Here is a 25,165-nt window from a genome sequence, read left to right as displayed (position 1 = left end):
GCCTGTCAGGCAGGCTAGAGAACCTTCAGAGGAGTTTGTAGGTTGAAACACACCTGTCACGCCGAGGAATTATTGTTAACTGGAGCTCTAAGTTAACTCCTTCTCCGAAAGAGGGGGTGGGGGACAGCCCCCCGTAAAGTCAGAGGTGTAGGTGAGAGCACAAAGCAGTAAAGTAGGCAGACTTTGGTTTTTGGGGGGTAGATGCTCGAGAATTTCCAGGGGGACTCCTGAGGCTCGATCCCGTCTTTGCGTATGTCGAGCCCCCTTCCTCATGACCTTTGCCACGGGCAGAGTTCCTCACGCTGGCTCCCGGAAAAACCATAGCTTTGACTATATGAACTTTTTTTTTTGGCAAAGTGATATCTATTTTTTAATATGCTGTGTAGATCTGTCAGCTTTCCTTGCAAGGAGCAAACATCTTTTAATTTCATATCTGCTACACTGTTTGCAGTGCTTTTAGAGCCCAAGAAAGTAAAATTTGTCACTTTTTCTACTTTTTCACTTTTTCAGTGTACTCGCTCAGTTGTGTCCAACTCTTTGTGACCCCATGGACTGCAGCACAGCAGGCTTCCCTGTCTATCACCAACTCCCGGAGCTTGCTCAAACTCATGTCCATCGAGTCGTTGATGCCATCAAACCATCTCATCCTCTGTGGTCCCCTTCTCCTCCCACCTTTAATCTTTCCCAGCATCAGGGTCTTTTCCAGTGAGTCAGTTCTTCACATTAGGTGGCCAAAGTATTGGAGTTTCAGCTTCAGCATCAGTCCTTCCAATGAATATTCAGGACTGATTTCCTTTATGATGGACCGGTTGGATCTCCTTGCAATCCAGGGGACTCTCAAGAGTCTTCTCCAACACCATAGTTCAAAAGCAACAATTCTTCAGTGCTCAGCTTTCTTTATAGTCCAACTCTCGCACCCATACATGACTATTGGAAAAACCATAGCTTTGACTAGATGGACCTTTGTTGGTAAAGTAATGTCTCTGCTTTTTAATATGCTGTCTAGGTTGGTCATATCTTTTCTTCCAAGAAGCAAGTGTCTTTTAATTTCATGATTGCAGTCACTATCTGCAGTGATTTTGGAACCCAGGAAAATAAAGTCTTTCACTGTTTCTATTGTTTACCCATCTATTTGACATGAAGTTAGGGGACCAGATGCCATGATCTTAGTTTTGTCAATGTTGAGTTTTAAGACAACTTTTTCACTCTCCTCTTACACTTTCATCAAGAGGCTCTTTAGTTCTTCACTTTCTGCCATAAGGGTGGTGTCATCTGCATATCTGAGGTTATTGATATTTCTCCTGGCAATCTTGATTCCAGCTTGTGCTTCATTTCCCCTTTTATTTGCCATGAAATGATGGGATTGGATGCCATGATCTTAGTTTTTTGAATGTTGAGTTTTAAGCCAGCTTTTTCACTCTCTTCTTTCACCCTCATCAAATGGTAACTAGAAATAGAAGGGATATTGAAAATACTCACATTGAAACTCTCTAATTCTGTTATTTATAAGAAGGGGCTATTGTACATTTCTGCATGATGACTTTTAATAGAGCCATCATATATTGTGTTAATTTATGAAGATAATAACTTTGGTTTACTATCACATGAAGAATCCATCATATACTTTTTTTATGAGATTCAAATCCTAATAGCTACCATTTTGATACAACTGCCACATAAACCCACACACACACATACACTTGCACATGTAAATGTTTTCCAGAATAGTTTCCACAGGACGTTAACATCTGAGTGTATTTTTAGGGGATCTGTACATGCCGTGGGCTTCCCAGGTAGCGCTGGTGATAAAGAGCCCACCTGCCAAGGCAGGAAATGTAAGAGGTGTGGCTTCGATCCTCTGTCAGCAGGACCCCCTGGAGAGGGGAATGGCAACTGACTCCAGTGTTCTTGTTTGGAGAAGTTCATGGACTGAGGAGCCTGGCAAGCTACAGTCCATGGGGTTGCAAAGAGTCAGACACGGCTGGGCAGCTGACACTAACAGGTCGTAATCATTTAAAAAGTATGTCTGGTTTTACAGGAAGGTGTAATCATTTAATATTAGCTCCATAAATTTGTAGTGCATCATTCTTATGTAAGATTTTTAAGTGATTTTTATGTTAACCTATGTAGTAATTTTTTTATTCCTTAATAAATAAAAAGGTTAATTGTAGAAAGCATGCTTTTTTAAAGTTCAAATATTTGAAAAAAATCTTTTGATCTTAATACAGCAAGAGAAGCCAGCTCATGCTGAAAATATCACCAGGTATCTATTGCATTTTGGAATTAAAACTCAAAATTATGCATCATTGGACTGTACTTTTTTAAAAGCAATATAGTAGTGAAAATAATGGGATTGAACCATAACTTTTCACTGACTGGGTACATCAAGTGATATCTTTGATCTAACAAGCCTTTTACCTGGAGTGGAATTCAAATCCTGTGTATCAGTGATGGTTGCTACTTACATTGGACTTTCAAAGGCTTTTTCAGAAGTAGTATTATCCATTGTACAGTATCCTTTTAAAACACATTTGCAGTAGTCAGAAGTATGTTTTTGACAGAATTAAAAAATATGTAACCAAAATATTTATTAGTGATCCTTAAAAAGGCTTCTTTTTATTATGCTAAGTAGAAGAGAAATATTGTTAAGAAATACTGAAAATGAAAAACCAGTGGGAATATTTATGAAACACTCATTTTTATATATGAATAACTGGATATAATAGAAAAATATCTCTAAAATGTCCCAGAACATCAATTGTATTTTAAATAAGGTTGATGATGTATGCCTACCAACTTCTCTATTATTTTAAAAACTGACTTAGAGAGTTGCATATATGGGCTTTCAAAAGCGAAACTTGGTATAAAACAAACATTATGACAGTATTTATACATTTTTATTGAGATTTTATTTTATTTATTTTACTTTATTTTTCATTTTTTAAAAATTGAATTATAGTTGATATACTGGGGAAGGAGCCTGGAGGGCTATAGTCCATGGTGTTGCAAAGAGTTGGACGCAACTAAACAATTAACACACACACATGTATAGTTGATATACAGGAAATTTAAGTTGTAGGTGTTCAGCATAGTGAGTCACAGTTTTTAAAGGTTACATTCCATTTATAGTTACTACAAAACAACTGGCTATATTCCCCGTATTGTATGGTATATCCTTGAGCGTATTTATTTTGGATATAATAGTTTGTATCTCAGCACCACACCTCTGTCTTGCCCCTCCCCTTTGCCTCTCCCACTGGAAACCATCATTTGTCCTGAATATCTGTGAGTCTGTTTCGTTTTTGCTACATTCATTAGTTTCATTTTTTAGAGTCCGCATATAAGTGACATCATACGGTATTTGTCTTTTTATGTCTGACTTATTTTACTTAGTACAATACCCTCCAAGGCCATCCATGTTGCTGCAGATGGCAAAATTTCATTCTTTTTTCTGGCTGAGTAGTAGTACATTGTGTGTGTGTGTGTGTATGTTACAGTGTGTGTGTGTGTGTGTGTGTGTGTGTGTGTGTACATGTACACACCGCATCTTATTCATCCACTCGTCTGTTGATGGATAGTTAGGCTACTTCCATATCCTGGCAATTGTGAATAGTGCTCCTGTGAGCATTGGGGTTCATGTATCTTTTCCAATTCGTGTTTTTGGCTTTTTTTTGGATGGGTACCCAGGAGTGGAATCGCTGGATCATTGGTAGCCCTGCTTTTCGTTTTCTCAGAGTCTTCGTTCTGTTTTCCGTGGTGGCCGTACCAGTTTAAGTCCTGTCGTAGTGTAGGGTGATTCCCGTTTCTCCACATCCTCGCCGACATTTGTTGTTTTTGGTGCTGCCGTTCTGACAGGTGTGACGTGATGTCTCATTGTGGTTTTAGTTTGCATTTCTCGGATTCACGATGTTGAGCACCTTTTCATGCGTCTGTTGGCATGTCCTCTTTGGGAAAATGTCTATTTAGGATTTTAAGTGGAAATTTAAGGTGATGTATTTTGGTCTAGTTTCTGTGGGCTATAATGTATTTAATTACATATTTACCACATTTATATGTTTTTCAAATTAAAACCAGTATATTAAGTGGAGTTAAATCTGAAAATTTATATTTTAGAATCTTAATGTCCAAGGTGTATAAATCAAAAATGAGTTGCTTTTGATTTGTAATAGTTTGACCAGATTATTCATTTTATTATTCCTGTTCTAAAGCTCATTAAAACCCTTAAACTATCAAAATATTTAATTTTGAACCTCATTGATTGTAAATATTTAAAGAAAAAAATTTTAATTATTTTAAAAAGTAGCTCTGACAATCTTAAGAGTGTTTGAACTAGACTGTTGCCGCGGCTGCGTCGTTTTCTCCGGGTAATGCCCTCTGTCTGTCGTTTACAGATCCGGAGGTGTTGTGGAAGTTCCCAGAGGACTTTGCAGACCAGGTTGGAACCACATCATTTTTAAAAAGCATTTAAAATTGAATATTGATGATTATCACTGCTGTTACTGCTACTACTGGTACTGAAGCTACTGCTGCCTATGAATCACTATAAGTATTTCCTCTTGGTCAGCTCTGAGAGTAAAAAGCCATGTATGGAGAGTATCTGGAAAATGTTTGGAAGTTGCCAGCGAGATGGGTGATGAAGAGGCCCATCTTGAAGCTAATAGGAAGTGAATGTTCACAGTTTCCATGTGTTTTTACACTCTTTTAATGTATCTGTGGAAAATATATTTAGAAACACTTAAGCATTTCCCCATCAGAAAGACCAATGGTGCGGTTCTTTGAGGAATACCCTTCTGTCAGTAGAACAAAAGGGTGCTACTTAGCTCTTTCTTAGCTGTGTAAGTAGGACAGTAAGAAGTAGTAGCTGCTGTAACTAAGAGACCAGTTCTGTCCTTGTATACAGTAATATTGGGATCATTAATATATATGAGTTGAACTGGCATTATTTCCTTATTTTAAAATAATTCTTATTTGTAGCTTTATTTTCTTAAAACAGGAGACTTCAAAATGAATTTACTGTATTTGTATTTTAAGTGTAATCTTCTCTAGTTCCTTAAGTATTTAGTGTGACCAAAACTGTGAATTATTTCGACATGATGTGTGTAAATTAAAAAATCCTTATAGTTTATATTATACATTTATAATTTTGAAGTGAATTATATGGGTAACCATACACATTTAAATTTTTACACAATATACTACTCTTTCTGGAAATCTGATGAGCAGGTTCCTTTTTTTTCTTTTGTGTGCAAAGAAATGGGGTGAAACAATTTTGTCACTGTTAAAATTATAGAATTATAACCCTACAAGCTTAAGCATGTTAAGTTCACAGATATAATTTACAAAAATGAAAGCTGATAAAAGTCTTCATTTTAAAGCAGTTCATTCAGAAATATACTGACACGTGATTTTGATGTGGAAGAATAATTTATAACATGAAAATCCGTATCTAAAATTAGGAAATTTCGCTGAAAATGTGAGTTCAGTGAGCATGTTAAATATTAGTTAGATTGACTGTTGTTTCACATAATAAGAGAATATGTGCTTTTAATTTGTCTTTAGCCTTTTGGAGAAAGAATAGACTTATAAGTATTTTAGGTATGTAAGTCCGTACAGTGAAGACGGGATTTGTACATATGAGGCTCCATTGGGTTTGTTCCTCAGTAATGGGAAGTTACTTCTCTTGGATCTGCCTTTAATGTAGGAGTTCAGTTTAGTTGCTCAGTCATGTCCGACTCTTTGCGACCCCATGGACTGCAGCAGGCCAGGCTTCCCTGTCCATCACCAACTCCCAGAGCTTGCTCAAACTCATGTCCATTGAGTCAGTGATGCCATCCAACCATTTCATCCTTTATTGTCCCCTTTTCCTCCCGTTTTCAGTCTTTCCCAGCATCAGGGTCTTTTCCCGTGAGTCAGTTCTTCACATCAGGTGCCGAAAGTATTGGAGTTTTAGCTTCAGCATCAGTCCTTCCAATGAATATCTAGGACTCATTTCCTTTAGGGTTGACTGGTTTGATCTCCTTGCAGTCCAAGGGACTCTCAAGAGTCTTCTCCAACACCACAGTTCAAAAGCATCAATTCTTCGGTGCTCAGCTTTCTTCATGGTCCAACTCCCACATCCATACATGACTACTGGAGAAACCATAGCTTTGACTAGACGGACCTTTGTTGGCAAAGTAATGTCTCTGCTTTTTAATATGCTGTCTAGGTTTGTCTCAGCTATGCAGGAGACCTGGGTTCAATTCCTGGGTGGGGAAGATCTCCTGGAGAAGGAAATGGCAACCCACTCCAGTGTTCTTGCCTGGAGAATCCCATGGACAGAGGAGCCTGCGGGCTGTTGTCTGTGGGGTCGCAAGAATCAGACACGACAGTGATTAAACCACCATGACGGGAAGTTAGGTTAGAGCCTTGCTGACTCATTTTACTGTTGTAAAATTCTGTTTCTCTCTTGGTCTTTCTAGTTCTCTCTGGTCTCACCTCCTGTCCAGATTCTTCATTTCTTTGTAATTTCTAACTCTTAAAACTGCCCCTGAGAATTCCTAGGGCATCTGGAGGCTCCTCACTTTGGGTTCGCTGAAGTGATGGCATGCTTGTGGAGTTCAGCTGCAGTAAATTTTTCAGTGAGACAGACTGTTGCTGTTCCTCTTTGTGACTGATAAACTGGTGATAGGAACGTCTTAGCTGTTGCTTTGTTTCCCACATTTGTGAGGTCAGGGGGACATTAATAAGCCCTCACATACTTAGTGAAACACAGAAGCATTTGACCACGTAAAGTTGATGAGCATTCATAACCCCCAGGATTTCAGGGCACAGCAGTTCTTGTAGACTTTTTGAAAGGAACTTTAGGTAGTATTTTGTCTAACTACTTCACTTTATATCTAAAGAAACCAGACTTCGTGTGGGAATCCAGCCACGGGCTGTGGAGAATGGTTTTGTTATATGCTTTTTGGCGAATATTCTGAATACTACAGATGACCCGTGGTGCTGGTGGTAAAGAACCTGCCCACCAGCGCAGGAGACATAAGAGACACGGCCTTGATCCCTGGGTTGGGAAGATTCCCTGGAGAAGGGCAAGGCAACCCCCTCCAGTACTCTTGCCTGGAGAATCCTGTGGACAGAGGAGCCTGGTGGGCTGCAGTCTGTGGGGGTCACAAAGAGTCAGACACGACAGAAGCGACTTAGCACAGCACACAGCACTCTGTGTTTCTTGTCGCTTTTATCTTTTCCTGGTTTCGTATATGAATTGTCTCCTTCTTCCTAAACAGCCTTTTCAGTGGATCTGCGATACTTCAGTAAAGATAATTCTTTTTTAAAAAGCTCTTTGTTTAGCTCTTACCATGTACTAGGCACTGTGCTAGGTGCTTATGTGCATAATTGATTTTATCTTCATCCTTCCAGTACTGTTAGGAGATAGTATCTGTCCTGAAACTGAGACTTAAGTAAGAAACTGGCCTGATAACACATTGCTTAGAAGAGGCAGAGCTAAGACTTGAGGGCAGGTTTGTCTAACTCAGAAGCATGTGCTATTAACAAGTAAGGTATATTATTATTTCTGCTTGGAATGCTGATCCAAGCCCTACTTGCTTATTTTACCTCTTTTTAAAAAAATTTAGTATATAAAGTCCCCTATCCCCTAGTATCTTTATAATTGAAAAGCAGTGTGTTTTTTAATCCACAGAAGTAATAGCAATTCATTTACTCCTTTGGTTCTACCTCATGGAGCTCTTGATCCATCATAAGCATTTGTTTATTATATGGAAAATAATAAACCACTTTTGATTTGGTTTCCTTCTTTTGGCAATAGAAGAACCAGTGGGACAACCCAAACCACACTTCAGGAGGAGATGTAATTGATTTGATTTTAGTTTTTTTTTTTTTTTTTTTTTTACAGTGGAGAATTTTGTGTAAGGAGAGTGGGAGATGAAACTACAAACATAAATTGGGCTGAGTCTCGGCAACAATTAAAGGCCTTGCTAAAGAGGTGGTCCTTCCAATGAACTTAAGGAGAGTGTGATATAACAAAACAAGTATGTTAGGAATAGTAATTTGGAAAAGATTTCAGTGTGGATTGGTCGTGGGAGAAACTGGAAGCAAGGAAGTAAGTGACTTTGCAGGAGACTAGCTGAGGAGTAACTAGGATCTGAAAGAGTTGGTTATGTTAGGAATGAAAAAGAGGAAGAACGTGTTGACCTTGAAGTAAATCGACTGCCAGCAAAGGTGGGTTTCTTTGGGATCCGCAGAGTTGCATTTTGAGGTCTGCAGCTTGAGCCCCGTGCAAGTCCCACAGGGCAGGCGAAGAAGAAGTCTTTTATAGAAGAGCGACAGGAAGTGGGGAGGGCTGTGGAGACCAAGAGTCTGTGGCTTTTCGTTGACTGAGCCCTTGCTGGAGGGAAGTGGAGCTGGTCTTCTTCTTGTTGGGCTCTGTTAGGGCCTGAGAGCTCCCCCTTCTGGTCACCCCACTCTCTCTAGTTCAGGCTCCTGTTTATTAAGTTTTTGCAGGCGTGAAGCAGGGAGCCTGCACGCAGAGGTGTTCTGGGCTGCATGGGGTAGAGAAGAGTAATGAGAGGCTGAGTTGCATTTTGGCTCTTGAAGGAATGTTGAATTATCTTCCATGCAAATGCAGGGGTCTTTGGGGATTCAGGAAAAATGGAGTTGAGCACCCATAGGAGATGAAAAGGTGTGAGTGAATTAGAGGATTTACAGACAGATTTAGTCAATGTCAGTTTTATGTCTTGCAAATGCATTGAGGACCGCGGCTGAGAAGATGGATGCAGAAAAAATGCTGCCCTTCCTGCCGCAGGTGATAGCATCGTCTCCCGTTACATTCCAGAGATCTTTACCACTTCTGGATGAAATGAGTAATTTTGTCTCTCTTTGCTGCTGTCAAGCTGAGCTCTCCATTGCTCTTATATTCCCGTTGTTCACGTTTACACTTAATAGCTTGATGCTATTTTTCACAGTACTTGACTTTTCCCCGCACTTTCTGCCTGTCATCTTCATGGCTCACGTTTCTGTGTGTCTGCTGTTTTCATGTACCGTTGGCCTTGTAAGACCATGGTTGGTCTGTATTTCTTGAGTAAGAGGACTCAGTCTTTGTGAGCGAAATATACCTTTAGAGAATGGTCAGAAATCAAATCTCACACATGCTGGACTCAGGTCTGTGTTTGAGTCATGGCTTTGTACTTACAGATAGTATGAAGTGTTGCTTTTGGCAAGAGTTTTTTCTCTCTCTTAATTCCTCATTTGCAAAATAGGGCTGATTCTACTGATCTGACAAAATGAGGAGAAGAATGGAGTCTATGAAGCATAGTGCCTGGCGCATGGGAAACACTCCATGAATGGGAGCCAGCAGCTTTATTATTATATTGTAAGGCCATGAATGTTTATTAAGTTATGATGAGGACCAGATAGAACTGCTTTATGTAGAATGTTGTTTTTATGGTTCGATAACTAGTTTGAGAATTTTGCTGCTTTATAGACCTTCAGGAAGATTTATAGTGTTAAGTAGGAAGAAATTTTTCCTCTGCCCTTCTAGGCTCTTCGGGTTGGTCTTAGAATTAAACTGACATCAAACAGATGAACAGGAGACAAGCAAACAAAAGTTTAATAACATGTCCACATGGGAGCGGGGCTGCCCTGGTGGCTCAGTGGTAAAGAACCCGCCTGAAGGTCCCCTGGAGGAGGAACTGGCACCCCACTCCAGTATTCTTGCCTGGAGAATCCCATGGACAGAGGAGCCTGGCAGTCTTTGGTCCAGGGGGTCGCAAAAGAGTCAGACATGACTTACCAACTAAACGGCAACATGTGGGAGAGACCCAGGAAAACTGGGAACTTGCCCGAAGAGCTGAAGCCTTCTCAGGCTTCATGTACTTCATGTACTTCAGTACCATGTTCAGCTAAAGACAGGAGAGGATATCTGGGGTAGTGGTCTGTGAACTCGGAGGGGAGAAAAGCAGTTCCCATGGAGACGGAGAAGCAGGTGTCTGGTGCACAGATGTGTGCTGGGCCTGCAGAGAGCCGGGGACGCAGCGTGACTCTGGTCTCTAGGCTAGTTCCCACCCCCCACCCCACCCCCTCACCTGGCCTGTGTTCACAGAGATCTCTGGTGATAGTTCTATTCTGGGAACAGGCCCTGTGTCTAAATTTCTTTAGGCGGTTATGGGGAGGGAGCAAGGCCCACTTCCTCAGTCTCAATTTCTTACAAAATAATCAGCCCGAATAAATCCTCCTGCCAAAGAGACACATTTTGTGGTGGCAGAGATTGCTTCCTGACAGTAACACGAGAGATGCTTTCAGGACAGCTCCCAGCAGAAGTCTAAGACCACGGAGCCATAATCTTGTAGTGATGGCCGACACATAGACATCCCTAGGTGTATTTACGTAATTTTTAGATAGGAAAAGTAGCGTTTTGAGGAGCTGACCCCAGGCCATATTTCTGACTCACCTTTAACTCTTCCCTCTTGCAGCACTTAGTTTCCTGTTCAGCATTTGATTGTGGGCTGTTTCTTACATTTCAGATGCCCTTTTCCATTTCTCTTAAGTACTTCCTTTATAATGCAGCTTAGACGTTTTATCTGCTGCGATATATTGAAGCATTCCTCCTGTTTGTGTTCCAGGGTCATCTTTGCCTTTCTGGGTTGCTCGGTGATAACAGATCTGCCTGCAGTGTGAGAGGCACGGCAGACGTGGGTCCCATCCCGGGGTCAGAGGATCCCTTGGAGGAGGAACTGGCAGTCCACTCCAGTATTCTCGCCTGGGGAAATCCTGTGGACAGAGGAGCCTGGTGGCCACAGTCCACAAGGACACAAAGGGTGGGACACGACTGAGCACGCCCACGGTCATTTTTGCATCACTTCGTTTACCACGCTCCCTGGTGTGGAGGAATTGTTCTTATGTGTCTTATCCCAGTGAGAGCTCTCACTGAATCCTCTTTCCCCAGCCAGGGACTTTCTATATTAATTTTTGACCTATGTTTCCCCCACTCAACTGCTCTAATCAATGTGTCACCAAACCCTATTGCTTGTGCCTCTTTTATGTCTTGTAAATCTGTCTCAACTACTTCTAAGTTCCTTTCCTTAATTCACATCCTCCTAACTCTTCTTTTCACCTCTGTTTTTGTCCCTATTATATATATTCTCCTTTGAAATGTCACCTTTCCCTAAGTTAGTTTTTACGTGTGCAGAAAGCACGTCTTGGGGTCACTGCTTCCTGAACTTCGGCACTGGGCAGGATGTGGGTCTCTTGCCACCATCGTTTTATTGTTTCGAAGCTTGTCTGACGCTTCTGTTTCATGGTTTTGTTTTTAAGTTAGCCTGCTTGGCTTTGTGGTTAAGCAAACCTGCTTTCTTACGTGATCATAAACTTTCAGGGGTCCCCCAAAGTCCCCTAAAGTTCCTCTCTAACTGCAGTCCCCTAATGGGATTTCTGAGCTAACTATTTGATCGTCCTGTTCTATCCCTGGCTGTGACAGCATACTGTCATTGGGGCTTACAGTGTGCTGGGCAGTTTTCTAACTGCTTTACCTGTCCTCGTAATACCCTGTGAGCCTGAGGGGCTATGGTAATTCCCACTTCACAGATGAGGAAGCAGAAGGATGTGGCAGGAGTCACACAGCTAGAAAGTAGCAGGGTCATCATTCTAAAGCAGTGTGACTGCAGAGCCTGCTGACCGGAAGGCTGGTTAAACCTGGTTCTCCCCACTAACACCTTCACAGTGAAGTCCAGCCCTCTTATCAGGATCGAGCCCTTGCTCAGGGGCTCTGTTTCCACCTGAAGCCTCTTCTTGCTCTGTCTCCCTCCCCCTTTACCTAATAAAGTAGTGGTCTGCATTTCATAGCAGACATTCGTTTCCTTTATGCATTAACCCCAGCCATCCACCTCCATTCTCTCCTTGCACACGAGAGTCCTTCGGCCTGAGATGCCCGTCTCCTGCTCGCTCTACCCTCGCCTGTGTTTCTGGTCTCGGCTCAGAGGTCGTATCTTCCGAGGAGCCCTCTGTGTCACTGGCCTGGATTGGACGTACCTCCTCTGAGTTCCCAGAGCATTTTGTGTTTCCCGTGATGCTCACCGGATCTGCACCTCCCTACTTTCTGTTTACTCCACTAGGCCAGAGGTTTCTGAGACTAGTATTAAAGAGTATTTTTAATGGAGGGTATAATCATAAAAGTGAAAGTGGAAGTCACTCAGTTGTGTTCCACTCTTAGGGACCCCACAGACTGTAGCCCGCTAGATTCCTTTGTTTGTGGGATTCTCCAGGCAGGAATACCGGAGTGGGTTGCCATGCCCTCCTCCAGGGGATCTTCCCGACCCAGGGATTGAACCCCAGGCTTCCCAGGGGGTGCAGTGGTAAAGAATCCGCCTGCCAATGCAGGAGACAGAAGAGACGTGGGCTCGATCCCTGGGTTGGGAAGATCCCTCTGGAGTGGGAAATGGCACCCACTTCAGTGTTCTTGCCTAGAAAATTCTGTGGGCAGAGGTGCCTGGCGGGCTATAAAGTCCACGGGGTCTCCAAGAGTCAGACATGACTGAGCATGCACCCACGCTCCTGCATTGTGGGCAGACTCTCTACCATCTGAGCCCCAGGGAAGCCCCTCCATACGTATAGTCAACCTTTATTCCTTCAGAGTGCCTGGACGTGGCTGGTTAAACGAGCGTTTTCTTGACAGTACTTCAGGTATGGCCTTGGTTGTACAGTCAGTGTTTCCAGTTGTATCCTGGATGAGATGAGTGAGAGGGTTTTGTTAAACTTGTGCAGATAACAGTGTTGCCATGAAAATCCAAGGGGCCCGGTGAGAGTTTCTGAGGGAGGGAAGGAATCAGTGAGAACTGGATGTAATTTAAAAATTATATTTCTGTTCACAGAAGCAGCGTTTACGGAGTGGTTGTGGGTTACAGACAACTTAGGAAGGAGGCAAGGGCTTCCATATAAATGTCCAGAAAATAGAACATTTTGCAACAGCATCAAACATATTTCAAACAGTGAATTTTCCTGCGTTAGTTTATTCAGTGCGATGCAGTAAATTATTGTTCTGCTGGATATTGACACAGCAGTTTCATGAAACTTTCTGCTTCCTGACTAAAAAGAGTCTTGGAGAGCCTGACTCAGTCCAGTGGAATGGCCTGAGCGTTGTCAGTTCAAAAACCTGCACCCGTGAATCTGTTCTTTGAAGTGTCAGTGGTTGGAGGTACCTGAGATGACCACTGCCACTAAGCTCCGAGACTGACCTTTGTTGAAGACAAATTCTATAGCTTCTAACAGTTTTCAGGGTATCAGAAACAAGAGTAAACCATCTGCGGACGATAGAGACTTAGTGGGCTGTGGTTAATTTATGGATGATTATGCTCAAGTGTGAAATGCCTGTTGAGGGTTCATCGTAAAAGTAAAACATGGAAAAGGAAATTTGTTTGTTTCTGTTGTATGAAAATGAAGATAATAAAACCATTCAAAAGAAAAGGCTTTAGACAGAATGTGTGTAAGAACAATGTGTAAGCCTGTTTTCTGAGGAGCCAGTTCAAGTTATGTCTGATTTATGAAAATGGGTGAACAGAATTTTTATAGAGGAAAGATCTTGAGAATGTGACATGCAATAATCCTGAGGCATAATATAGCAAGAGTATACTCAGAGTATCACGTAAAGAGATGTAGTGGATCTGGAGGAGGGCTCAGACAAACATATTTTTATACAACGTCGACGTTAAGTTAGGTGCATATCTAGCTGGGAACCACTGGTTTAGAAGAGTCGGGATTTAAAACAGAGAAGGAAGATTATATCCAGGTGAACATTCGAAATAACAACTGAAACTAGACCTCGTAATAACTCGTTATTGTTGCCTTGTGTCACCAGGCGAAGCACTGCTGGGAGTCTGGCGAGTGTAGGAGAATTGAGCAGAACTATTTCATAAGAGATTTGACCCTTGTTTTCCTGGAGAGTAAAACATATTCCAGAGAGCAAGGGTGTTGGCATGTCTCTAGATACTTCCCATAAAGCATGTGCTTTCTGAGATATTTCATACTCATAAAATTTACATGTACAGATTTAACCTAGAGCAGGCTAAGGGTCTCTTCTGATTGGTCAGCTTTTTGTATAATAATAATTATGTTAAACCACCCTTATGATAATATATCAAACAAGACAAATTACTTCTAGCATCTCATTTTATAAGAGTATACATCCTTGTGATTTTCAGGGAGCTTCAAGGAAATCCCCCAGATAGTTTTAGATAAAAAACAGATCCTGCAGGTTTTTAATTTTTTTCTGTATTCAGAATCTGAGTTTGGGAAGGCAAAATTTAAAAAGTTGTTAAAAGATTTGGATATTTGACTACGATTGGGTTCAGAGGTGCCTAAGAAGCAAGCATTTGATTATGTGACAATAAAATATTTAAAAGTAAATATAGGCAGTGACATGATTGAATGTGTATGTTGAGTGAGGATTGAATGTTCCTCTTTCATAAGCGAGGAACTTTTGTGACCCTCCTCCCCACTCTTGAATAATAGAAGACATAATAAAGTCTTTATCAAACACAGAGAATTATTCTGCAGAGACCCAGAGTTTGACTGTCCCAGGCACGTGGAGCCGAGAGGAGCCTTTCCTGGTGTAGGCGGAGGGTGAGTCATTAATGCACGGAAGCAAGCCCATCAAAACGGAGTGAACTTTAACAATTTGCATAGCTTCCTTCCAGAGTCAGGAATTAGCAAGCATTTTAAGCTTTATTCATTGCGCTCTGTCCTGTTCAAGAACAAACTGACACTTAAAGACGCATCTCAGAGATCTGCAAGGTCAAACTGGTTTCATTATCGTCTTTATAACCATCACATCTCTGTTATGTGTGTTAACATGCAGTGCATCCGTGATTGCTGTCATCGAATGAACCCACGTGTCTTTTAAAAAATTTACCAGTTTTAATTTCTAATATATTACATTTCAGCAGTTATCACATAAACACTAGCTCATCACAGTCCTCATTAAGTCCCAAGAATATAGAGGTAAACAGTTTAAAAAGCCCAAGAATCACTGTTTAGGATAAAACTATTCTTTGGAAACAAAAACATATCCACGGTTGTATTTATCTGACACTATTGTTCATCATGTAGTCTTAACCACTCATATTAATTAAAACAAGTCTTAACCACTCATATTAATTATAACTTTTAACCTGGACAAGTAACTTCTGTTTTACAGAAAATGAGAAAGAAAGCACTTGGTGGAGGGGGCATGGATAACTGAGCACCTGGTGTCCTGCACAAGCATCTTAGCAGACCGCCAGACTCGGTCCCATGGTCCCTTTCTGTAGCCACACACCTCCCTCCCCCCTCACTGTGTAGTCGCCAAAGCGAACACATTCGTTAACATGACCCAAAAGTGTAGCCTTTTTACAGCACACACAAATGAGAAGTATGTAGACTTGAATATGCTTAGCGATCAGTGTTGTTGGTATTTTAGAAGTTATCTAGGGTTTTAATACATTATTTTTGTTCACGGTCAGTCGTGTCTGACTCTTTGCAACCCCATGGACTATAGCCCACCAGGCTCCTCCGCCCATGAAATTCTCCAGGCAAGGACACTGGAGTGGGTTGCCATTTCCTCATCCAGGGGATCTTCCCGACCTAGGGATCCAGCCCTCGTCTTGTGCAGCTCCTGTTTCGGCAGGTGGATTCTTTACTACTGAGTCACCTGGGAAGCCCCTTTAATACAGTGTATAGTATAATTAGTATTTATTAACTTAACTCAATATCAGTTTAATGTTTTGGTTACCTCAAGAGTTTTGAAATTGTTTCAGCATATATATTACAAACTATAGTTACTATTGAAATAAAGCTTGCCAGAATAATGATACAATTTGGTTGAATATTTACATCTTTTATAACCTTAAGCAGTATGCCATGTTAGCTAATTTAGTCAGTAAGCCTGTATACATTTGGGAAAAGCAAACTGAGATAGAATGAATGTGTGCTTATGTTTTAATTAACATTCAGAAGTCAGAGTCGCAGCTCTATTTACTAAAGTAAAATGATGAAACTAGATGTTTGCTGAGGATTTTCCTTAATTATGTGAATTTGAATTCACTATAAGTTTTCTGGAAGTCTGGCACATTTGAAGTATTAGAAGTTCAATTTCCTTATTTTATAGGACTTTGAGGAATAATCAGTTTATGCACATTTCTCTCTATAAGCCAATCAGAGTAGAGCTGCTTTAATTTATTTAACATTTTTGTAAAGGACTCTGTCTTTTAGAACAGTTAAGGTTCACAGCAAAATGGAGAGAAAGGTGCAGTGATGTCTCGTTTACCCCCTGCAGCCGCGTTTGCACAGCCTCTGGCTTTATCCGTATCTTTACCAGGTGGTGCGTTATTTACCAAGAATGAACCTACACTGACACATAATGGCCCAGAGTCCAGAGTTTACCTTAAGGTTCACGCTTGCTATTGTTCCATCTATGGGTTTGGACAGATGTATAATGACACAGCCATCATTATAATAACATATGGGTATTTTCAGTGTCCTAAAAATTCTCTGTGCTCTGCCTGGCTATTTCGCCCTGCCATTGCCAGCCCTGGCAACCACTCGTCTTCTTACAGTCTCCATTTATCTCCATCAGTCGCTAAGTCGAGTCTGACTCTTTGCAGCCCCATGAACTGCGGTACTCCGGGCTCCTCTGTCCTTCACCGTCTCCTAGAGTTTGCTCAGATTCGTGTCCTTGAGTCGGTGATGCTATCTAACCATCTAATCCTCTGCCACCCCTTTCTCCTTTTATCAGTCTTTCCCAGCACCAGGGTCTTTTCCAGTGAGTTGACTCTCTGCATCAGGTGGCCAAAGTATTGGAGCTTCAGCATCAGTCTTTTCAATGAATATTCAGGGTTGATTTCCTTTAGGATTGACTGGTTTGATCTTCTTGCTGTTCAAGGGCCTCTCAAGAATCTTCTTCAGCACCACAGTTTGGAAACATCAATTCTTCCGTGCTCAGCGTGCCTTATGGTCTAACTCTCATATGCGTACATGCCTACTGGACAAAGCATAGCTTTTATTATTGTCTCTATAGTTACTGCCTTTTCACAGAGTATATAATCTTCTCAGATTGGCCCCTTTCACTTAGTAATACGCATTGAAGGCTTCTCCATGTCTTTTTATAGCTTGGTAGCTTCTTTCTTTTTAGTGCTGAAAAATATTCCATTGTCTGGAAGTACCGGAGTTTATCCTTTTACCCACAGAAGGACATTTTAATTGCTGCCAAGTTTTGGCAGTTGTGAATAAAGCTGCTATAAATGTCCGTATTTGGGAGTTTAAATTATGAGACTTTATAATCTGTAGTTTATTGACACTTTCCAGAGGTATTCTCCAGAGGTATTTCACACTAACTCAATTAAAGAAAAGACTTTTCTGGATTATATGCATGTAGATTCATAGACATGAGAAATCTTGGTGATAATTTTAGGTGTATTTTTTGTAGTGAACAGATAACATAGGCGTGTAAGAGATTGGAAGACATATTGTTGAAAGTGATGCTTTATTTTACGAGGCCTTTTAGTTGTGTTTTTGGTTGTTACTTTTATGATATCAAAGGTGAAAATTTTGCCAAATACCGAACAAGTTTACTTAACCTAAGCAGTTAGCATGTACCTAACAGTGTTCTTGCCTGGAGAATCCCAGGGATGGGGGAGCCTGGTAGGCTACTGTCTATGCGGTCACACAGAGTTGGACACGACTGAAGTGACTTAGCATAGCATGGCAAAGCTGCCTTAAAATTACTCATAGAATACTTTTTTTTTTTGGGGGGGCAAGGCACCAGTCTGGCAACATGAGGCTGTAAACAGAAAGACATGTGGTCCTTGCCTTCCAGAAGTCCTGTTCAAGGGGAGGAAGACTGGTTTGGGAACCAAAAGTGAGATAATATTGTGTTTCTGCTTTGAATGTATGCCTTGAAGGAAATCACTTTCGCTCCTTGAAGTGCCGTCTCTCCCTCTGTTAAGTGGGGATGCGGGTTACTGGTTGGTTTCTACAGTATTTGCTTCTCCGTACGACTGCAACAGGGGGCTCACCAAGTGGTGCCAGTGGTAAGGAGCCAGAGCCAGTGCAGGGGATGTAAGAGACAAGGGTAAAATCCCTGAGTCAGAAGATCCCCTGGAGGAGGGGACGGCAACCCACTCCAGTGTTCTTGCCTAGAGAATCCCATGGACAGAGGAGCCTGGCGAACTGCAGTTCACGGAGTTACAAAGAGTTGGACACAGCTGAAACGACTTAGCATGCACACACGCATAGCTTGTATTACACGTGGGCTTCCTCGATGGCTCTGCGGGTAGACAATCTGCCTGTCATGTAGGTGACACAGGTTCGATCTTGGGGTGGGGAAGATCTCCTCGAGGAGGAAATGGAAACCCACTCCTGTATCCTTGCCTGGAGAATCCCATGGTCAGAGGAGCCTGGTGGGCCACAGTCCATGGGGTCACAAAGGCTTGGACATGACTGAAGTGACTTAGCACGCACGCATGGTTGCAACAGAAACCCAGGTGTAATATGTGTCATGAGAATTACTGCCAATGAAATGTGGAAGTCCTGGGAAGGAAGATGTCGCACATTTACACAAGCTGAGGAGGGGAGTGGTTAGCGACGAAGGAGGGTTTAGACTGATTTTGCTGCTGGTGGCAGTATTCAGTGTACTTTTATTTTCTAGGATTAAAAAGCTTGAGGAGGGAAGACCATGTTTCTATAAATAGCATAGCCAGAAGCCACCTGAAAAAGAAAGATCAAAGATGGTAGCTAGGACTAATTTCTGTAGCAAGACTAAGCAGAGACGGCAGGAGGACAAACACTGCCTGCGCACCCACTGTGCATTATTTTTTTCTGGTATGAGATAAATAAAGATAAGTCTAAGAAGTTGCCAGCTCAGAAGGACCTCATAGTCCAGTCAGGGAGACACGTTAGTTAGTCACAGTGTATCGCATGAGTTGGAGTACAGAACAGGCTGTCCGGGGCGTCAGAGCCCCAGGTGTGACGTGGCCGTGGTGGGGCGTGCCCTCCTGTTTAGGATGAGCAGAAAGGAGGGATGCCGATAGCAGGGGCGGGCTGTCTGGACTGCTCTGTAGCCTCTTGTGTTTATATTTTACAAGTACATTTCATTCATTCCTTTTCTCCCTCTCTCTTTTGAGTGTGTCTGTCTCCCCTACTCCGTAATTGGTGTTTCTTGAAGGAAGAAGGGGCAGAAACTCCTTATACTTGAATCACTACATCTAGCAAGCTCATACATAATAAGGTTTGAATAAAGCTGTTCTGAATGACTAGGTGAATAAATCAAAGAAAGTTGAATAAACTCATTATAGATTATTTTAACCTTCTAAAATGGGAGCAAGATCATCTACTAAGCAGAATAGCTGTACGAGGGTGTGGGATATTAAATTTAGAAGAATTTCAGACTGGTGTTTTCAACAAATACAATAGGGATTCATCAAGCTGCGAATGAAAAGATGTGGCCCAGAGGAAGGGTTTAGTAGGCCCACCACTGTTTGTTCACGACGAGTACCTGACTCGTGTGTTGCTTCTGCTTCTCTGTTTTATTGAAGGTTAAAAAAAATTAAGAATCTATATATATTGACATACTAGTGTATGCTCCCATGCTAGGTGATAAGCAAGTTGCATTGGAAATGCATCGAGAAACATGCACATATTACATAATTAATTTTAATTACGATAATAAATACCATTAATTAAGCAAATCTTGGGAGAAATTAAGAAAACTTGGTAGAATTCAAATTGAAAACACTTTGAATTATAATTCTGAGTGAAAACTTTGAATTTAATTGAGTGAAAAGTCATAGGAAACTATTACACCGTGATGAAAGAACATTTTAACTCTTACCCTTCAGCTGCATCTTCTTAAGTCTCTTGTAGTTGTAGGTAACTAGCTAGTTAGCTGATTCCAAACCAAATATACTCAGCACCATATACAATTTTCTTTTCATGTTTAACAATATGTAGTGCTTGGTCTGTGTGTTTTAGGAAGAGTGCTTGTTCGTTATTAAGAGAAACTTTTTACATGTCTATCATTTCAAAAAAGTATTTCTTTTGATAACTTTAAGGGGATTTGGTCAGAATAAATAGTCTTTCATGACTTGAAATTGAGGTAAATTGATAACTGGATGTTTTATGACTTTGTTCCTTGCATCGGTCATAAAATTGAAATTATTTGGAAATAATTTTACTAAATCTAAATACTTTCAAAATAAATATTTAAATAATTACAGATATTTTTTTAAATTGGACTTTTTTTTTTTTTGCTTGTTTGGATTTGATTCTGTCGTTTCAAACTGCCTGTCGATTATATCAGGCACAGAGGAAGATATTTAATTGCATTTTGTACCAACTATAAACTCGGGGAGTTGGTGATGGACAGGGAAGCCTGGCGTGCTGCGATTCATGGTATCGCAAAGAGTCTGGACACGACTGAGAGACTGAACTGAACTGAACTGATTGTTTTTCCAAATGGGGAAAAAAAATGAATTGTTTTAAGCCAGTTTTTGATGTGTGATGGTTAATTTTTATTTCACTACCCCTATGAATATGTACCTTGTATATGGACACACATTTCTGAGACAGATTGATTTTTTAAATTTTTAATGAAATTAAATCCTAAACACAGGGAAATGGTGGTTACAATCATCTCATGACTGCATTGTTTGTTTCGTATTCCATTTTATCAGTTATATATCTCAATAACCCTAAAATATAAATCATTTCTTATAATTTTCTTTGTAGGTAACACTATATAGATTTTTTGTACATTATTGTGTCAAAAAAAAAAAAAAAGAATCATATTAAAACATAGGTGGCAAGCTTGTGGGAAGGTGCTTAAAAGTAAATCCAAGATCATCATTTTGCTGTTCTCTCTTTCTTCATAAAGGCAAGATTTTGTAAATGCAGAACTAGAAAGCTCAAGGTCAAATGTGATCACGTTTTTATTTTATCTGCATTCTTATATTTCCTCCTGTTAAAATTTTAAAATGTTACTGCAAACAGGGAAACTAATTTGGAAAAACATTTTTAGAAATTTTGCTTTAGAGCAGAGGTATTTATTGGAAAACAGAACTATGTAATCTGGCAAACTCCTATTGAAAAGAATATTTTTGCATACATTCTAGATAATAAAATTTGAAAGCCCCTAAAAAAATGACCTTATTTTTCTGCTGAATGTTGTTACTTTCATAAGCTGTTGGAGGGTGAGGGGTTTTACCCTTATTTTTATAGCCATGAAATTATTATATTCTAACTCTGCACACAATTCAGACCAATCCTGGAAGGTCTGGCATTGCTCAGCACCCTATAGAAATCAAATAATAGTAGATGATGCAGAGTGAAAAAGATAAATGTAGTTCACAAGAACTTACTTTTTATGGAACTTTAAACATTTGACAGTAGTCAGTTTGGAATTTAGTTCTAAATCTTTGAGAGAAATAATTATAAAAAATATTTTTTTTCAAGGTGACGTGATAGAGGCTGATGAATCGAAGCAATTCTGAAATCAGGAGAAAAAGTTAAATTTAAGTCTAAGGAACGAAAATCTCTCTACCAGTCCAGAATGTTACATTTCACATTTTTCTTTATCATTTAGCTTAAAAAGAAGTTAAAATTAGTTAACTGTGAAACAAAGGATGGAAGGAAGAGTAGCATGTTTTCACATGTTACTTGAAGAAATTGAAATCTTTCAAATTGACATTAAGTCAATATTAATTTGCATAGAATATGTTACTTTGAAATAATCATAATAATTGTATGCTCCATAAGAATGCCTTTCAGGGATATTTCTTTTTTAGGAATAGGTGTAACTTGAGTGAAACTTGTGGTTTGTAAGAATCAGTAACTAACTATAAGTTGCCACCTTACCTTTTTGTTTGGTTATTTCTGTTTTTCCCTCCTCTCCCATTACATTATTAATAGATAAGCACTATTAAAGTAATATTGCCAGGTTGTTTACTAATGTTTAAAATTTAAGCCTGAAATACAATTGAGAATAAGTAGATATGAAGGCAATTCACAATGAAGAATTTGAAGATTAAAAAATATCCTCTTATTAGCTGAAAACATTGAACTTATCAACATATGGTACCAGCTAGCCTCATCTCCACCCGTTCTTTTGTTATCTTGTTATTGTTATAAGGCTTAATGACAGTTGTAAGCCATAGTTCTGGATGTGGGGGTTAGTCCACCCTGGGGAGAAGAGGAGGAAACAGCAGTGTGGATTATGGAAATATGGATTGATCTAAAAAGAGACCCCTTGTAAAAGAACGGGACTCAAAGGAAAGCTAGGGAAGACTGAAGAAAAGATGATGGAATATGATGTGAAAATGATCATTTGAAATCTTTCCTTTCATTCCCAGCTGCTGTGTTTTGGAGAAAAGGAATGCATTTTTATGTTAAGGGGTAGCTAAAAGAGGCCAGATGAATGGTATTATTTATTAGATATATTTTCATGTTGAGCGAGATAAATTATGTGCATTTTAATAGACTTTGCATATGTTAGAATTCTTAAATCTTACAGACGTAATGTTACGTGTAGTACTTCATAACGTTTGGCCTAATTTAAATAGATCTAATTGGAAAAATGAATGATTATTATATATTAAGTATTTTGACTAAATGTGATGGTGAATATTATATTTAAAATATGAATTTTTTGTTCCTTTTGTAGCTTAGCTCTTCAAATGCACACTTACGAGTTTATCCGTGTGTGTTTCTAGACAAAGGCTAACACTGCAGCGTGTCTGGTTGTTGTTGCTGTTCAGTTGCTAAGTCGTGTCCGACTCTGCAGCCCCACGGACTGCAGCAGCCAAGCCTCCCTGTCCTTCACCATCTCTCAGAGTCACGTTCCTTGAGTCCATGTTGTTGTCTAACCATCTCAGCCTCTGCTTTCCTCTTCTCCTTTTGTCTTCAACCTCTCCCAGCTTCAGGGTCTTTTCCGGCGAGTCAGCTCTTCACATCAGGTGGCCCGAGTATTGGAGCTTCAGCATCAGTCCTTCCGATGAATAAGCTAGTACTAGATACTAACATTCCGGAGAAAGCAGTGGCACCCCACTCCAGTACTCTTGCCTGGAAAATCCCATGGACAGAGGAGCCTGGAAGGCTGCAGTCCATGGGGTCGTTGAGGGTCGGATACCACTGAGCAACTTCACTTTCACTTTTCACTTTCATGCATTGGAGAAGGAAATGGCAACCCACTCCAGTGTTCTTGCCTGGAGAATCCCAGGGACGGGGGAGCCTGGTGGGCTGCCATCTATGGGGTCGCACAGAGTCAGACATGACTGAAGTGATTTAGCAGCAGCAGCAGATACTAACATTCATCTTTATCCTTAGCCCGTTTGATCCAAAGGGACAACAATGCAGTCTAGTGGTCATTTTTGGGGAATGCAGACACAGGGTCCTTGTGATTTAAACTAGTTTTTGATGTGTTTGTATACAATGAAAGAAAAGCCATAGCCTGATTCTAGAGTTTGGAGATAGTTAGACTTGGAAAGAGCTCAAAAGCATCGGGACAAGGCATGTGGGCGCGGTTCCGAGGGGCAGGATGTTCCTGGTGTAGGGCCAGGTCTGCCGGCAGGAGTGCCTTCTCATGGCTGGACGCCTCCGGCTGGAGGGCAGGAGAGGATGGTGATCGGCTTCACGCGGCTGTTGAGTGGCTCAGCTGGGTCCTGGTCCTCACTTCTGGCTGGAGAATCCAGGCTTTGTCTGTGGCGTGTAACAGTGAGGTTCGATTCCCCAGGGAGAGGTCAGGGCGGCAGACAGAACCCCGGGAATCCCAGCAGAGAAGGCGCCGTGAAACAGCCTGGAAAGACAGGAGGTGCGCCGGGTGAAGTGGGCGCAGACGTGTCAGGAGGACACGCGGGAGCAGGAACCTCGGCTTCTCGGTCAAGAAAGGGGCAGGTCCTGGCAGCCCTCAATCCCACACGCATCATGCCTGGTAGATGCTGAATAAGCACATGTTAAATGAGGGAGGTATCACACGTTGCAGAAGTCAGATACGGTGAAGACTGGGAGAACAGCGATTAAATGTAGAAATTAGCAATCACTGGTGACTTAAGCTGAGAAGAGTCAGTAGTAAAAGCAGTAATGGAGACTTGCTGAATGTATGTTGTACTTGCAAGAAAATTTTCAGTGAGAGGAAGAAAGAACTATTTTAGGTCTGCTTCTTAGTTGACCAAATCTATTTTACAGAATTTATCTTAGTCTGATTTTACAGATAAGTCATCCCTGTTGTTTATGTTTACTCCTTATTTTCCATGCATTCCAACACAATAATATATTGTAAAGAATAAGTACAAGGTATAAGATAATTTATTCAAGAGAATTACTAATCCTTGACTGAGAAAGTTTATCAAATAATGCCCCGCCCCAGCTGTGTGTGTGTGTGTGTGTGTGTGTGTGTGTGTGTGTGTGTGTGTGTGTCCCGTTTCTGGTTTATTGAGTAAAATCCTTACAAGAGACTCAGGAAATTGTGTTTTCTCTTTAAGTTCATTTATGGCAAAGTGGACTAGACTAGGAATGATCAAAACTCATTGCTATTTGGTGAGGCTTATTTGGTGACTTTCTCTGTGTGAAAAGAACTAGTGTTCGCAGTTGAATTTCTTACAGAAAGACTTCTGCGTTACAAGAACTAAGACCAAAATTGGCACCTTTTCTTATAATCTCAGCAAGAGGCCAAAGATTACGTCAGCAGGGAGTGTGAACTACATTTTTATCCCACGAGGTGGATGTTCTAGAATGGGTGGAGCAGAATAAGTTTGCAAAATAATAGCTCACAATATTTCTATTTAGAATTTCAAGAAATAAATCATTAAAAAAAGACACTTATGACTTCAGATTTAATTGTTGTTTGACATATTAAAAATCGTGGGCATGTACATTTTTTATAAAAGAAACATCTTGTATAATTTAAGGTACTCTAAAAATACACACAAAAAATCAGTTTCTAGGTTCTTGATTTTTAGTCCTGATTGCTAGCTGTATTTGAATAAGGCTTTATTTTAATTACTAGGCACTTAGTTTCTGCTTTAAATTGAAGGGGATAAAAATGTCTGGCAAACTTCACAAGTAGAATGGCTAATGGTATCAGTGACCTGAGATGCTTACTGCCTGAGCCTCATTTTCCACGTCTTCACCTGTTGCCACATAGAGACAGCTTTGGCCC

At 40.7% G+C, this 25,165-nt stretch overlaps 1 protein-coding gene across 11 annotated transcripts in view; it reads left to right on the top strand.

Annotated features, from left to right (window-relative positions):
- Window positions 1-25,165, top strand: part of DENND1B (DENN domain containing 1B) — a 280,306-nt gene that overhangs the window by 86,415 nt on the left and 168,726 nt on the right. For all 11 annotated transcript variants that reach the window (XM_070768714.1, XM_070768713.1, XM_070768716.1 and 8 more), the window contains one exon: window positions 4,392-4,435. In XM_070768714.1, the coding sequence (XP_070624815.1) occupies window positions 4,392-4,435 (44 nt within the window). The remainder of the gene's footprint in view (window positions 1-4,391; window positions 4,436-25,165) is intronic.

This window comes from Bos indicus, chromosome 16 (assembly GCF_029378745.1).
Source record: "Bos indicus isolate NIAB-ARS_2022 breed Sahiwal x Tharparkar chromosome 16, NIAB-ARS_B.indTharparkar_mat_pri_1.0, whole genome shotgun sequence".
In the NCBI taxonomy this organism is placed as follows: Eukaryota; Metazoa; Chordata; class Mammalia; order Artiodactyla; family Bovidae; genus Bos; species Bos indicus.
This window is presented reverse-complemented; position numbering and strand designations above follow the sequence as displayed.